General features: G+C 43.6%; 1 protein-coding gene across 1 annotated transcript in view; it reads left to right on the forward strand.

Annotated features, from left to right (window-relative positions):
- LOC140740895 (Fanconi anemia core complex-associated protein 24-like) overlaps positions 1-14,015 on the forward strand; it is a 194,050-nt gene that overhangs the window by 85,155 nt on the left and 94,880 nt on the right. The window contains exons 4-6 of the mRNA XM_073070507.1: positions 2,862-2,935; positions 6,140-6,210; positions 13,594-13,747. Coding sequence (XP_072926608.1) covers positions 2,862-2,935; positions 6,140-6,210; positions 13,594-13,747 — 299 coding nt within the window. The remainder of the gene's footprint in view (positions 1-2,861; positions 2,936-6,139; positions 6,211-13,593; positions 13,748-14,015) is intronic.

The following is a 14,015-nucleotide window of genomic DNA, read 5'->3' on the forward strand; positions in this document are numbered from 1 at the left end:
TACAGCATCAAAAGAAGCGGTCCCAACACCAACCCTTACGGAACACCACTAGTCAATGTGCTTCAGTTAGCCGTTCTCTCAGGGAAGCTTCTGAGCAATATTTCAGAATCAGAATTGGGCTAAATATCACTGATATATGTTGTGACATTTGTTATTTTGTGGCAGCAGGCCAGCCCAAGGCATAAAAATTACTAAGTTAGAATAGTAAATATATAAAGTGCAAAAAGAGCAAATAGTGAGGTAGTGTTCATGGACAGTTCATAAATCTGATGGTGGAGGGGAGGAAGCTGTTCCTGAATCATTGAGCATGGGTCTTCAGGCTCCTGTACCTCCTCCCTGATGGTAGCAATTAGAAGAGGGAATGTCCTGGATAATGAGAGTCCTTAGTGAGGGTGTTAAGGTTCTGGGTAGTGAGGGTGTTAAGGGTGTTAAGGTCTTGTACACTCTCCAGGTGATACATTATAAATTGTCCAAACTTGCAAATTTAATTATTCTGTCTCAGCAAGTGTTGTGGTGCAGCGGACCTCTAGTTGTCTATTCCAGGGAACACAGGGTATTCTGTCCTCCAAAATCTTTTAATTGCATTTATTTATTTAGAGATACAGCAGAAAAAAGGCCCTTCCAGACTTTGAGCTGCACTACCCAGCAACGCCCCAACAACCCCGATTTCACTCGAACCTAATCACAGGACAATTTACAATGACCCATTAACCTACCTGGGAGGAAACCAGAGCACCCGGAGAAAACCCATGAGTTCCATGGGGAGGACTTGGAGAGACCCCTTACAGAGAATGTTGGGATTGAACTCTGAACTCTGACACTGCGAGCTGTGGTGCATAATTACATTTGTACATCTGCAGGAAAAGGGTAGGAGTCAGACAGTTTGAAGAGCTCGTTCTGAGAGCTTGTCACTGGCCTGTGGGACTGTATGCTTAGCTTGGTTGTCTGATTTTTAAACCTTTGTCACTGAATCCTGCACCACATCTTCTGAAATTCTGATCCTAAATAACACTGGATGATTTCTCAAAGAGTATGTAAATGCAAGAACAGAGCAGGTAGGACTGACTCAGACTTCCAGCAGTCCTCACCTCCGTGTGAAGTTTGCACATTCCCTTTAAACACTACAGGCCATTTAGACCACAATTCCAAGATTATGTCTATTTGACTGATGTAAATTCCCCCAACTAGTACAGTTGGATGACAGGTAAATTAGGGAGTCCCATCCCACAATATTAACTGTTTATTCTCCTCCATAGGTACTTCCTGACCTGCTGTGTGTTTGTATTTGTTACTCTGGGTTTCTAGCATCTGCATTGTCTCTTGTGTTTATGAATTGGGGAGTTAATAGGGATTAACAGTGAGAAGATGTTACAGAAAAATAATGAAGCACGGGAATTACTCTGAGGGCCAGTTTGGGCTTGATGGACCAAAAGGCCTCCCATGTCATAAAGAGTGATCGGAATCAGGTTTATTGCCAATGATTTGAATGATGTGAAATTTGTGATAGCAGTACAGTGCAAATACATAAAATTAAAAATTACAAAGTAAGGAATAACGAGGAGTAATGTACGTAGATTCATTGTCCATTCAGAAATCTGATGGCAGAGGGGAAAAGCTGTTTCTGGAACATTGAGTGTGGGTCCTCAGGCTCCCTGGTAGTGGTAATGAGAAGACAGCATGTCCTGGGTGGTGAAGGTCCTTCATCACCACCTTGAGGCAACATGTTGTGAAGATGTCCTTGATGGTGAGAGACGTGCTCATAATGGAGCTGGCACCCTCTGCAGCTTTTTCTGATCCTGTGCAGTAGCCCCTCTCTACCAAACAGTGACGTAACCAGTCCAAATGCTCTCCACATTACATCTGTAGGAAATTGCTAGGGTCTTCAGAAGCAGAATCAGGTTTAATATCACCAGCATATGTCATGAAATTTGTTAACTTAGTACGTCAGCAGTACAATGCATTATGTGATAAATATAGAAAAAATAAATGAATTACAATAAGTATATTTGTATATTAAATAGTTAAGTCAAAAGTAGTGCAAAAACAGAAATATTTAAAAAGGTGAGGTGGTGTTAATGCATTCAATGTCCATTTAGAAATCAAGACAGCAGGAGGAAGAAGCTTCAGGTTGACATACCTGAGTGCCATGTCCCAGTTTGTCTGGGGAGGGTATTATGGCCACTATGTCTGTTGTGACCATCAACTAGTAAGGATAGACTTTATTCCTTCCCTTTATTCTCATTAACTCCCTGCAGATTCTGTTGCCTGCCTACCCACCCACCTGGGACAGGCTATGGATGTAATTAACCGGTCATCCTCAACGTCTTGGATTGTTTTGGGGGACAATCTCACAGTCACCAGCAGAATGTACAAACTCTCTATGCAGGATCAAGCCCAGATCTTTGGCGCTGTGAGATAATGGCTGTACCTGCTGTCTGTTGTAATGCCCCAGAAGAACAGTACCAGAAACTTAATTACTATCCCAGCAGCCAATGAGGGGATAGAACACGCACACAGGGGCCACAATAAGTGCAGTTCTGGTCACTGCACGAGATGTAATTCCACCAGAGAGAGGTCAATGGGGATTCCACAAGATTGAGCATTTTGGATGCCAGAACAGGATGGGCAATCTGCCTTTGTTTTCTATGGGTGAGGGAGGCTGAGATCTGGAACACATTGTCTGATGAAACATTTTAGATAAATACTTGAAATGCCAAGACAAGTATTGGGAATACTTTGGGCCAGTGCTGGAAAATGGGATTAGTATGGATAGGTACTTGATATCTGGCATAGACAGATGGGCTGAAGGGTCTGTTACTGTATTCCAATGCTTTGACTCTGAATTCTTTCCATCTTCCCAGCGGTGCCATTCCAAATGCATTTCCGAACATGCTTTCTACCGACTGGTGCAGTCTTTCGCTGTGGTTCTGTTTGAGTGAGTATTTTTTCATTTGTGTTTGAGTTTCTTGTAGTATTATGTCCATTTCCAGTTGCCTCATTATAGGAAGGATGTGGAAGTTTTAGAGAGAGTGCAGAGGTGATGTACCAGGATGCTGCCTAGACTAGAGAGTATGTCTTATAGCAGTGGTCCCTAACCACCGGGCCGCAAAGCATGTGCAAGGAAACGATATGATCTGGCGGTATGAAACAATACAAGTCAGCTACACCTTTCCTCATTCCCTGTCGTGCCCACTGTTGAACTTGAACACACGAGGTCATTACAATACCCTAGCGCCAGGGATCACTGGTTGGCCTCGGGTAACTGGCTGCCTCGTGCGGCCGGCGAGAAGTGCCGTTGCTACTGGCCTGGAGTGCAGACAGTTGGGTGCCACCTCTAAACCTGTTCAGCACACCAAATGTTCATGGGGAACTTGGTGCTAAAATATTCACAGATGACCTAAATCAGGCTCATGATTTTGTAAGTAGCAGAGCAGCTACCTTGCTGCAATCTGCTGAAAGTCATCCCTCAAGCCAAACTTTTGTCGGCCGATAGATCCTACCTACCTATAAGAAGGGCAGGCACGCGTCCTGTCGCACTCCTCCTCGCTTGGTCGTTCGCTCTCTCCGGACTGCGACCGCCAGGGCCCCGGCACGGGGACCTCTGGCCCTTACCTTGTCCTCTCACTGGTGTGTTGCAATAATTTTATATGTTCATACGCAGAAAATATGCACTGTGTGTTTAATATCCAAATGTTACTTAAAATGTTATGATGCTATTGACTTATAAGTGAGATATAATTGACTTATCACTATGTTCATGCAAGGAAGATAAGCACTGTGTGTTCAATATTAAATTCATTAGATAAACCCTTTTAGAAACGAAATTGAGTGTTTTAGCCACTTATAAGTGACTTATAGTTGACTTATCACCTATATTCTGGTTGTGATTAACACCCCCACCTCCCCCCCCCCCCCCCAACCGGTTGGCCAGTCCCCCTGTCTTATAGGAAAGGTTGAGTGTGCTAGAACTTTTCTCTTTGGAGCGAATGAGAATGAGAGGTGACTTGATAAAAGTGTCCAAGATGATAAGACCTATAATTCAAGTGGTCAGCCAGAGACTTTTTCCCAGGGTGGAAAGCTAATACAAGGGGCATAATTTTGAGGTGATTGGAAAAAGTATAGGGGGATGTCAGAGTTAGGTTATTTACATAGTGGTGGGTGTGTGGAATGCGTTATCAGGGGTGGAGGTAGAAGCAGATAGAATTGGAACAATTAAGAGACTATAAGATAGGCCCTTGGGTGAAAGAAAAGTGGAGGACTATGTAGGAGGAAAGGGTTAGATTCATCCTAGAGTAGTTACAGAGTTGGCATAAAATCATTGGCTAAGGGGCCTGTAGGATGTGATGTTCTGTGTTCTGAAATGTAATCAATTGCATATACCACATACTCTGGCATTTTGAAAACAATACGTTGATCCTCCCTGCCCCTTCTACAAACTGCCCTACAGACCCTTGCCCAATAACTCCACATGACCTCCCAGACCCACCACCAAATAGACCGGGGCAGTGGGTGCGTGGGACACTGCTTTCTGCAGCTGCCCTGACAATGCACGGTCTTATCATTGGTCCCTTTAACACCTCTAGATCTAAATGATGGAATTCTCTCCCCTACGGCACAATGAGGTCACCTCCACCAGGACATCAGCAGCTCACCGCGGCCTTCTTGAGGGCGGTGAAACCTGGTCATGCTGGGACACCGTTAACCCGAAAAATCAGTGTGCACTTGTTAACAGCTGCCACCCACAGGCTGTGTGTCCTCACAGCTAACTCTGCCCTTCTGTGTTGCTCCATCTCCCGCGCTGCCAGGAAGGTGTGGAGTTAGTATCTGCTCACTGGTAGGGCTCATGAATCGGAAATAGATGTGCATGTGTGCAGCTGTGATGTGAGGACATGTCTGTGTGGCCGCTCACAGTTTCCCACTGCTGCCCACACAGAGACTAGCCTCAGCCATGTTGCTGTCTGTGTTTGTGTGAACCCAAATTCAAGTGAATATTTACCCTCAGGAGAAGAGGAAAGGAATTGGAAATAAAAATGTGTAATGAAAATATGTAAATAGCAAATTTTAGTCGATAAATTTCAACCCTTATAGAAATGTTGTGCATGATGCAGGCAGCGAAACTGTTGCAGCAGAGTAGTTCACATTGCTGCCCCTCTGTTCTGTGGGAACTGAGATGAGAATTCAGTGGCATGGTGGCGCAATGGTTAGTGGTTACACTTCACAGCACCAGTGATCAAGATTCAATTCCCACTGCTCTCTGTAAGGAGCTTGTATCTTTTCCCTATGACCGTGTGGGTTTCCTCCCACATTCCAAAGACATAACGGTTAAGGTTCGTAAGTTACAGTTGTGCTACATTGATATTGGAAGCACGGCGGCATTTGTGGACTGTTCCCAGCGCATCCTCAGACTGTGTTGGTCATTAACACAAACAACACATTTTACTGTACGTTTCAATGTACCATATGAATCAGAATCGGGTTGAATATCACTAGCATACTGTATGTTGTGAAACTTGTTATTTTGAGGCAGCAGAACATTGCAATACATAATAAGAAAACTATAAAGTACAATAAGATACATATACTGTAGTAAGTAGTGCAAAAAGAGAGAAAAAATACTGAAGTAGTGTTCACGGGTTCATTGTCCATTCAGAAATCTGATGGCAGTGGGGAAGGAGCTGTTCCTAAAATGTTGAGTGTGTGTTTGCAGGTTCCTGTATCTCCTCCTCGATGGTAGCAATGAGAAGAGATGGGTGATGGGGGTCCTTAATGATGGATGCTGCCTTTTTGAGTCATTGCCTTTTATAGATGTCCTCGATGCTGGGGAGGCTAGTGCTCATGATAGAGCTGGCTGACTTTGCAACTTTCTGCAACTTTTTCTGATCAATGTGGCAAATAAAGCTGATCTTTAAGCAGTCACTTGTGGACTGCTGGTGACTTAAATTTGCTTTGCTTTCCTGCCACTGTGGTAATTATGTGGCAGTCACAATCTTCAGAAACACTATGCCTAGAGAGATTCCTGGGCTGGTCCTCCCACAGGGTGCATGTGTGCTATCAACTCCATCTGGTGTCCCAGCTCCTTCCCATTTTGTGTGCACACGTGCGCAGTGGAGCCCTGAATCGTGTGGTGTTTATATTGCAGGTGTTACCAGAGGGATGACTTCGGCCCAGCCAAGAATCTGATGACCATGTGCTTCACCTTCTATCACATGGGTGAGTGAGAGCTCTGGCTGGATTCTGCTGACTTGGTGAGGCTGCTCCGGGGACCTGTAATGGGGCTGAAGAGCGAGTTCATGCTGAACCATTAATCTGTCTAGTTGTATCAACCTGCATCCAGACCATAGCCCTCCATACCCCTACCATCCATGTACCCATCCAAATTTCTATCAAATGGGAAACTGAACCCACATCCACCACTTCCACTGGCAACTCGTTCCACACTCCAACCACCTTCGAAGTGAAAAAGATCCCCCTCATGTTCCCCTTAAACATTTAACCTTTCACCCTTAACCCATGACTTCTAGTTGTAGACTCACCCAACCTCTGGAAAAAGCCTGCTTGCATTTACCCTATCTACATCCCTCATAATTTTGTACACCCCTATCAAATATCCCCTCAACCTTCTATGCCCAAAGTTCAAAGTGCATTTATTATCAAAGTTTATATACTATATACAACCTTGAGATTGGTCTCCTTACAGGCAGCCACAACATGAAGAAACCCAATAGAACCCATACTTTTAAAAAAGAGAGACTGTCAAGCATCCAGTGTACAGAGGGGAAAAAAGGCATGCAAACAGTGAAAGTAAGCAAATAATATTCCGAAATGAAGTTCATGAAAGTGAATCCACAGACGTGAAGCCATTCACAGCCGATCCAGGCTACAGTCTCAGTGGAGCACAGAGATGAGTAAACCTTGCTGAGCAGCAAGCTGAATACTGGCCTGGTCTTCTCCTCCAGCCCCAACACCCTGACTTTTTCAACCTTAGGGAATAAGATCCTAACCTATTCAATCTTTCCCTATAACTCAGGTCCTCCAGTTCTGGCAACATCCTTGTAAATTTTCTCTGTATTCTTTCAAACTTATTTATAGCTTTCCTGTAGGTAGGTGATCGAAACTGCACACAATACTCCAAACTAGGCTTCACCAATATCTTGTACAACTCTTGTACGCAGTACATTGATTTAAGAAACAGGAAGAGACTGTTTCCTGAACAGACTGGAGGCAATATTCAGAGTGCTGTGCATCCTGGCGATAGACATCACTTAATGTACATTTATACTCTTGACCGGGGTGTTGGTCATCACATCAGACTAAGTACTGATACAAACCTCAAATACCAGGACTTGTGAGGTTAGCGACTGTGTGGATGATCTTGAGACAAAGCTTAAGCATTTGTAATAGTGTTCAGCCAAAGTGCCTTCCATCAGCTTCAGATTTCATCTCAGTCTTGGTCCAACATAAATCAAAGAGCTGAATTCCAGCGAGAGTGGCAGTGACTGCCCTTCACCTCAAACCAACATATCAGAGAGTATCATAGAGCCCCATAAAATAGAGGATCATCAGAAAATAGGTGCAGGTGTTATCCAACTGGTCCCTCAAACCTGCCCACCATTCAATATGATCATGGCTGATCTACCTGGTCTCATCTCTTGCTCTGACAGTACCCAGTTCAGTGGTTATTGAGGGTAAAACACAGGCACAGCAGTTAGCAAATCACTTTCCAGAGCCAGTGATTTCCCACCACTGTAAGGACATTCTCCCTGTGACTGTCCTCACACGTTCCAAAGACTTACCATTTAGTAGGTTAAATGATTACGTGGGTGTAATTGGGTGGTGAAGGCTAATTGGGCTGTTAGGGTCTGTTACCATGCAGTACAGTGCCTATAAAAAGTATTCATCCCTCGCAGAAGTTTTCATGTTTTATTGTTTTACAACATTGAATCACAATGGATTTAATTTGACCTTTTTGACACTGATCTACAGAAAAAGACTCTTTTGTGTTAAAGTGAAAACAGATCTCTACAGTGATTTATATTAATTACTAATATAAAACACAAAATAATCGATTGCACAAGTACTCACCCCCTTTAACATGACACAGCAAATCATCACTGGTGCAGCCAGTTGGTTTCAGAAGCCACATCATCAGTGAAATGGAGATCACCTGTGTGCAGTGTTCCAATTGATTACAGTAGAAATACACCTGTGTCTGGAAGCGCCCACTGCTGGTGAGTCAGTATCCTGGCTAAAACTACACCATGAAGACAAGAACACTACAAGCAACTCTGTGAAAAGTTATTGAAAAGCTCAGCTCAGGAGATGGATACAAGAAAATTTCCAAGTCACTGAATATCCCTTGAAATACAGTTAAGTCAATCATCAAGAAATGAAAGAAAATGGCAGAGCTGTAAATCTATCTAGAGCAGGCCGTCCTCAAAAACTGAGTGTCAATGCAAGAAGGTGACTCGTGAAGGAGGCTACCAACAGATCAATGACAACTCTGGAGGAGTTACAGGCTTTAGTGGCTGAGATGGGAGAGACTGTGCATTCAACAATTGTTGTCCGGGTGCTTCACCAGTCGCAGCTTCATGGAGAGTGGCAAAGAGAAACCCACTGTTGAAAAAAATGCATGTGAAATCTCGGCTAGAGTTTGCTGGAAAGCACATGGGAGATTCTGAAGTCAGCCGGAAAAAAGTTCCATGGACTGATGAAACCAAAATTGAGCTTTTTGGTCAACAGACTAAATGCTATGGTGAAGCCAAACACTGCACATCATCAAAAATACACCATCCCTACTGTGAAGCATAGTGGTGGCTGCATCATAAGGCATAAAAGCAGAATTGGGCAATTTGTCCCATTGAGTCTGCTCTGCCATGTAATCATGGCTGATCCTTTTTTCCCTTTCTCAGCCCCAGTCCTCAGCCATCTTCCTGTAACCTTTGATGCCCTGTCCAATCAAGAACCTGTCAAGCTCTGCCTTAAATACACCCAAAGACGGCCCACACAGCTACCTGTGGTAATAAATTCCACAAATTCACCACCCTCTGGCTAAAGAAATACCTCCAGATCGCTATTTTAAATGGACGCCCCTCTATCCTGAGGCTGTTTCCTCTGCCCTAGACTCCCTCACTATGGGAAACACCCTTTCCATTTCTACTCTGTCTAGACTTTTCAACATTTGAAAGGTTTCAATGAGATCCCCTTTCATCCTTCTAAATTCCAGTGAGTACAGACCCAGAGCTATCAAACGTTCCTTGTATGATAACTCTTTTATTCCTGGTATCATCCTTGTGAACCTCCTCTGAACCCTCTCTAATCCCAGCACATCTTTTCCTAGATGAGGAGCCCAAAACTGTTCACAGTACTCAAGCTGAGGCCTCACCAGTGCTTTATAAAGTCTCAGCATCACATCCCTGCTCTTGTATTCTACACCTCTTGAAATGAATGCTAACATTGCATTTGCCTTCCTCACCACCTACTCTACCTGCAAGCTAACCTTGAGGGTGTTCTGCACAAGGACTCCCAAATCTCTTTGCATCTCAGATTTTTGGATTTTCTTCTCATTTAGAAAACAATCTGCACATTTATTTCTACTGCCAAAGTGCTTGACCATGCATTTTCCAACATTGTATTTCATTTGCCACTCTCTTGTCCATTCTCCTGATCTAAGTCCTTCTGCAGCCTACCTGTTTCCTCAACACTCCCTGCCCCTCCATCTATCTTCGTATCATCTGAAAACTTTGCAACAAAACCATCTATTCCATCATCTAAAGCATTGATATACAGCATAAAAAGAAGTGGTCTCAACACCGATCCCTGCAGAACACCACTGGTTACTGGGAGCCAACCAGAAAGGATCCTTTTATTCCCACTCGCTGCCTCTTTCCAATCAGCCAATGCTCTATCTATGCCAGTAACCTTCCTGTAATGCCATGGCTCTTGGTAAGCAGTCTCACGTGTGGCACCTTGTCAGAGGTCTTCTGGAAGTCCAAACATACAACATCCACTGTGGGATGCTTCACTGCAACAGGCCTTGGAAGGTAAAATACAGGGAAATCCCAGAGGAAAATCTGATGCAGTCTGCAAGAGAACTGCAAGTAGATTTGTTTTCCAGCAAGATAATGACCCCAAGCCAAAGCTACACAGGAATGGCTTAAAAACAACAAAATTTCATATCCTGGAGTTGTCAAGTCAGAGTTCAGACCTCAATCCAATTGAGAATTTATGGCTGGACTTGAAAAGGGCTGTTTGCTCACGATCCCCGTGCAATCTGACAGAGCTTGAGTAGTTTTGTGAAGAAGAATGGGGGAAATTTTCAGTGTCCCCATGTGCAAAGCTGATGGAGACCAATCCACACAAACTCAAGGCTGTAATTGCTGCCAAAGGTGCATCTACTAAATACTGAAGAGGGTGTATACTTGTGCAATCAATTATTTTGTGTTTTATACTTGCAATTAATTTAGATCACTTTGTAGAGGTCTGTTTTCACTTTAACACAAGTCTTTTTCTGTTGATCAGTGTCAAAAAAGCCAAATTGAATCCACTATGATTCAATGTTGTAAAACAATAAAACATGAAAAATTCCAGGTTGTGGGTGAATACTTTTTGTAGGCACCATATCTCTAAATAAACTAAAAACTATTTCAGTGATGGGAGTTATACCTAGCATGAAGAATAATGGCTGAAGTTATCAAGGGTCAACCATCCCAACTCCAGGATGTCACTGGGATTTTCACTGACTTCACCCCACCCATCTTCAGCTGCTTCCTCAGTGATCTTTCTTCCATCACAAGGTCAGACAGGCTGAGTATTTACTGAATTTTCCATTTCCTTTCCATTGTGCAGCATCCCTTGGTTAGCTAACCCTCCCCAATACAAGCCAATCTCCCCACACAGATACAGTTCCTCATCCTGTTGTAGTTCCAACTAGTCTGGTGTATACAAATCCCATTGGCCCCATAATCTAAAACTATTGCACTTCCCTGCCTACAACCTAGGCATTCACTGGCACAAGCTTAGGTAGTGAGTAACTAGCAGATTGTTCTCTTAGAGCTCCTGCCATTTAACCTCTCCTCCAGCTTTCTATAAGCCTCCTCCTTTCTTTCCCTTGTCACGGATCGTGACCAGTGGCTGCTCGGTGAGTTCCTGCCCCCTGTAATATATCTGACGTTCCAGCCACAATCCCAGGCCGTGCTCATCTGTGAATCCCCATTAATATATCGGATGTCCTAATATAATGGAGTAGAGAGAATTACAGAGGCATGAGGGAGGAATTGGCCAGATTTGATTGGAAAAGAACACTTGCAGGGATGATGGCAGAGCAACAATGGCTGGAATTTCTGGAAGCAATTCGGAAGGCACTGGATATGCACATCACAAAGAGGAAGAAGTTTTCTAAAGGCAAGATGACACAGCTATGTCTAACAAGGGAAGTCATAAAAGCCAAAGAGAGGGCATATAATGGAGCAAATATTAGTGGAGAGTTTGAAGATTGGGAAGATTTAAGTACCAACAGAAGGCAATGACAAAAGTCATTAAGAAGATAAAGATGGAATACAAAAGTAAGCTAGCCAGTAATAAACAGAATACCAAAGTTTCTTCAGATACATGAAGTGTAAAAGAGAGGTGAGAGTGGATATCGGACCTCTGGAAGACGATTTGGAGAGATAGTAATGGGGAACAAGGAAATGGTAAACGAACTGAATAAGTTTTTTGCATCAGTCTTCACTGTGGAAAACACTAGCAGTATGATGGAAGTTCCAGGTGTCGAGGGATGAAGTGTATGGAGTTACCATAGCTAGAGAGAAGGTCCTTGAGAAACTGAATATCTGAAGGTAGTTCAATCACCTGGACCAGATGGTGTACACCCCAGGGTCTTGAAAAAGATGATGGAGCGATTGTGGAGGCATTATTAATGATCTTCCAATAATCACTAGATTCTGGAATGGTTCCAGAAGAATGGAAAATTGGAAATGTCACTCCAATCTTCAAGAAGGGAGTGAGGCAGAAGAAAGGAAATTATAGGCCTGTTAGTCTGACCTCAGTGATTGAGAAGATGTTGGAGTCGATAGTTAAGGATGTAGTTTTGGTGTACTTGGAGGCACATGATAAAATAGGCCGTAGTCAGCATGGTTTCCTCAGGGGAAAATATTGCCTGACAAATCTATTGGAATTCTTTGATGAAATAACAGGTAGGATAGACAAAGGAGAATCAGTTGATGTTTTGTACTTGGATTTTCAGATGGTTTTTGACAAAAGTGCCACATGAGGCTGCTTAAGAAGCTACAAGCCCATGTTTTTACAGGGAAGATTCTAGCAGGGATAAAGCAGTGGCTGATTGGCAGCAGGCAAAGATTGGAAAGGCTGGCTGCTGATGACTATTAGTGTTCTACAGGGGTCTGTGTTGGCACTGATTTCTTTTTACATTATATTAATGTTTTGGATGATGGAATTGATGGCTTTGTTGTAAAGTTTGCAGATGATATGAAGATAAGTGAAGGGGCAGGTAGTTTTGAGGAAATAGAGAGGCTATAGAAGGACTTAGATTGAGTGGGCAAAGAAGTGGCAGATGAAATACAGTGTCAGGAAGTGTATGGTTATGCACTTTGGTAGAAGAAGTGAAAGGGTTAAATATTTTCTAAATGGAAAGAAAATACAAAAATGTGAAACTCAAAGGAATTTGGGAGTCCTTTTGCAAGATTCCCAAAATGTTAATTTGCAGGTTGAGGCTGTGAGAGGAAGGCAAATGCGATGTTAGCATTCATTTCAAGACAATTAGAATATAAAAGGAAAGGTGTAATGTTGAGACTTTATAAGACAGTGAGGCCTCACTTGGAGTGTTGTGAGCAGTTTTGGGCCCCTTAGAAAGGATGTGCTGAAACTGAAGGGGATTCAAAGGAGGTTCACAAAAATGATTACACGATTGAATACCTTGTTATGAAGAGTGTTTGGTGCCTTTTGGTCTGTATTCTATGAAATACAGAAGAATGAGGGGTGACCTCATTGAAACCTATCGAATGGTTAAAGGCTTTGATAGAGTGGATATGGAGAGGATGTTTCTTATGGTGGGAGTGTCTAAGACCAGAGGACACAGCCTCAGAATACTCCTTTTAGAATGGAGAAGAGAAGGAATTTCTTTAGCTAGAGAGTGGTGAATCTGTGGAATTTTTTGCCACAGGCAGCTATGGAGGCCGTCTTTATGTAAATTTAAGGCATGGATTGATAAATTCTGGATTGGTCAGGGCATGAAGGTGTAAGGGGAGAAGGCAGGGGATTGGGGCTGAGAGGAAAGTTGGATCAGCCATGATGAAATGGTGGAGCAGACTCGATGGGCCAAATGGCCTAATTCTGCTCCTGTATGTTACATTCCAGTCACAACTCCAGGCCCTGCTCATCTGTGGGTCCCCTTTATCCAGCAACCTGCTGTAGCTGAACTCTGTCTGATGTGCCACAAGTGGCTGGGAGCTGACGTGGCAGTGGGATCTGAGTAGTTCCTAAGCTCCAGGCTGGTGTGCCTGTGTGCAGATGTTTGCCTCTGTGCCTGACCGTGTTGTGTGTGTGTCCAGACTTCACAGTTATCTTTGTACTCTGCAGGCAAATCACATCCAAACATGCTTGAGCTGAAGAGAAAGGCCGCGGGGTCTGAGGAGAAAACTGGGAATGGCTGGCTGGGTCGGAGAGACCTGCTGAGGAACACGGAAAATGTCAAGGGATTCTTTGGGGCTCTGGAGATGAAGCTGAAGAATGGGTAAGTGTACTGCAGCAAGTTGTCAAGCATAGCTCGGCCCCCTTCCAACACGGTAGCAGGTGCAGACTCAGAAGATTCTATACTGCAGTGAATAGAGTCTTAGAGTGAAACAATACAGACACAAATACTCGCCATGTCAACCACAGTGTCCACCCAGCTAGTCCCAATTCCCTCCAAACGCTGCCCTTTCATGTCCCTCTCCATGTGCCCCTCGCCACCTCTTGCCTCATTACTCTGTGTATTATTCTACCAGAGCAGTCAGTTCTAT

Source organism: Hemitrygon akajei, chromosome 17 (assembly GCF_048418815.1).
Source record: "Hemitrygon akajei chromosome 17, sHemAka1.3, whole genome shotgun sequence".
Lineage (NCBI taxonomy): Eukaryota > Metazoa > Chordata > Chondrichthyes > Myliobatiformes > Dasyatidae > Hemitrygon > Hemitrygon akajei.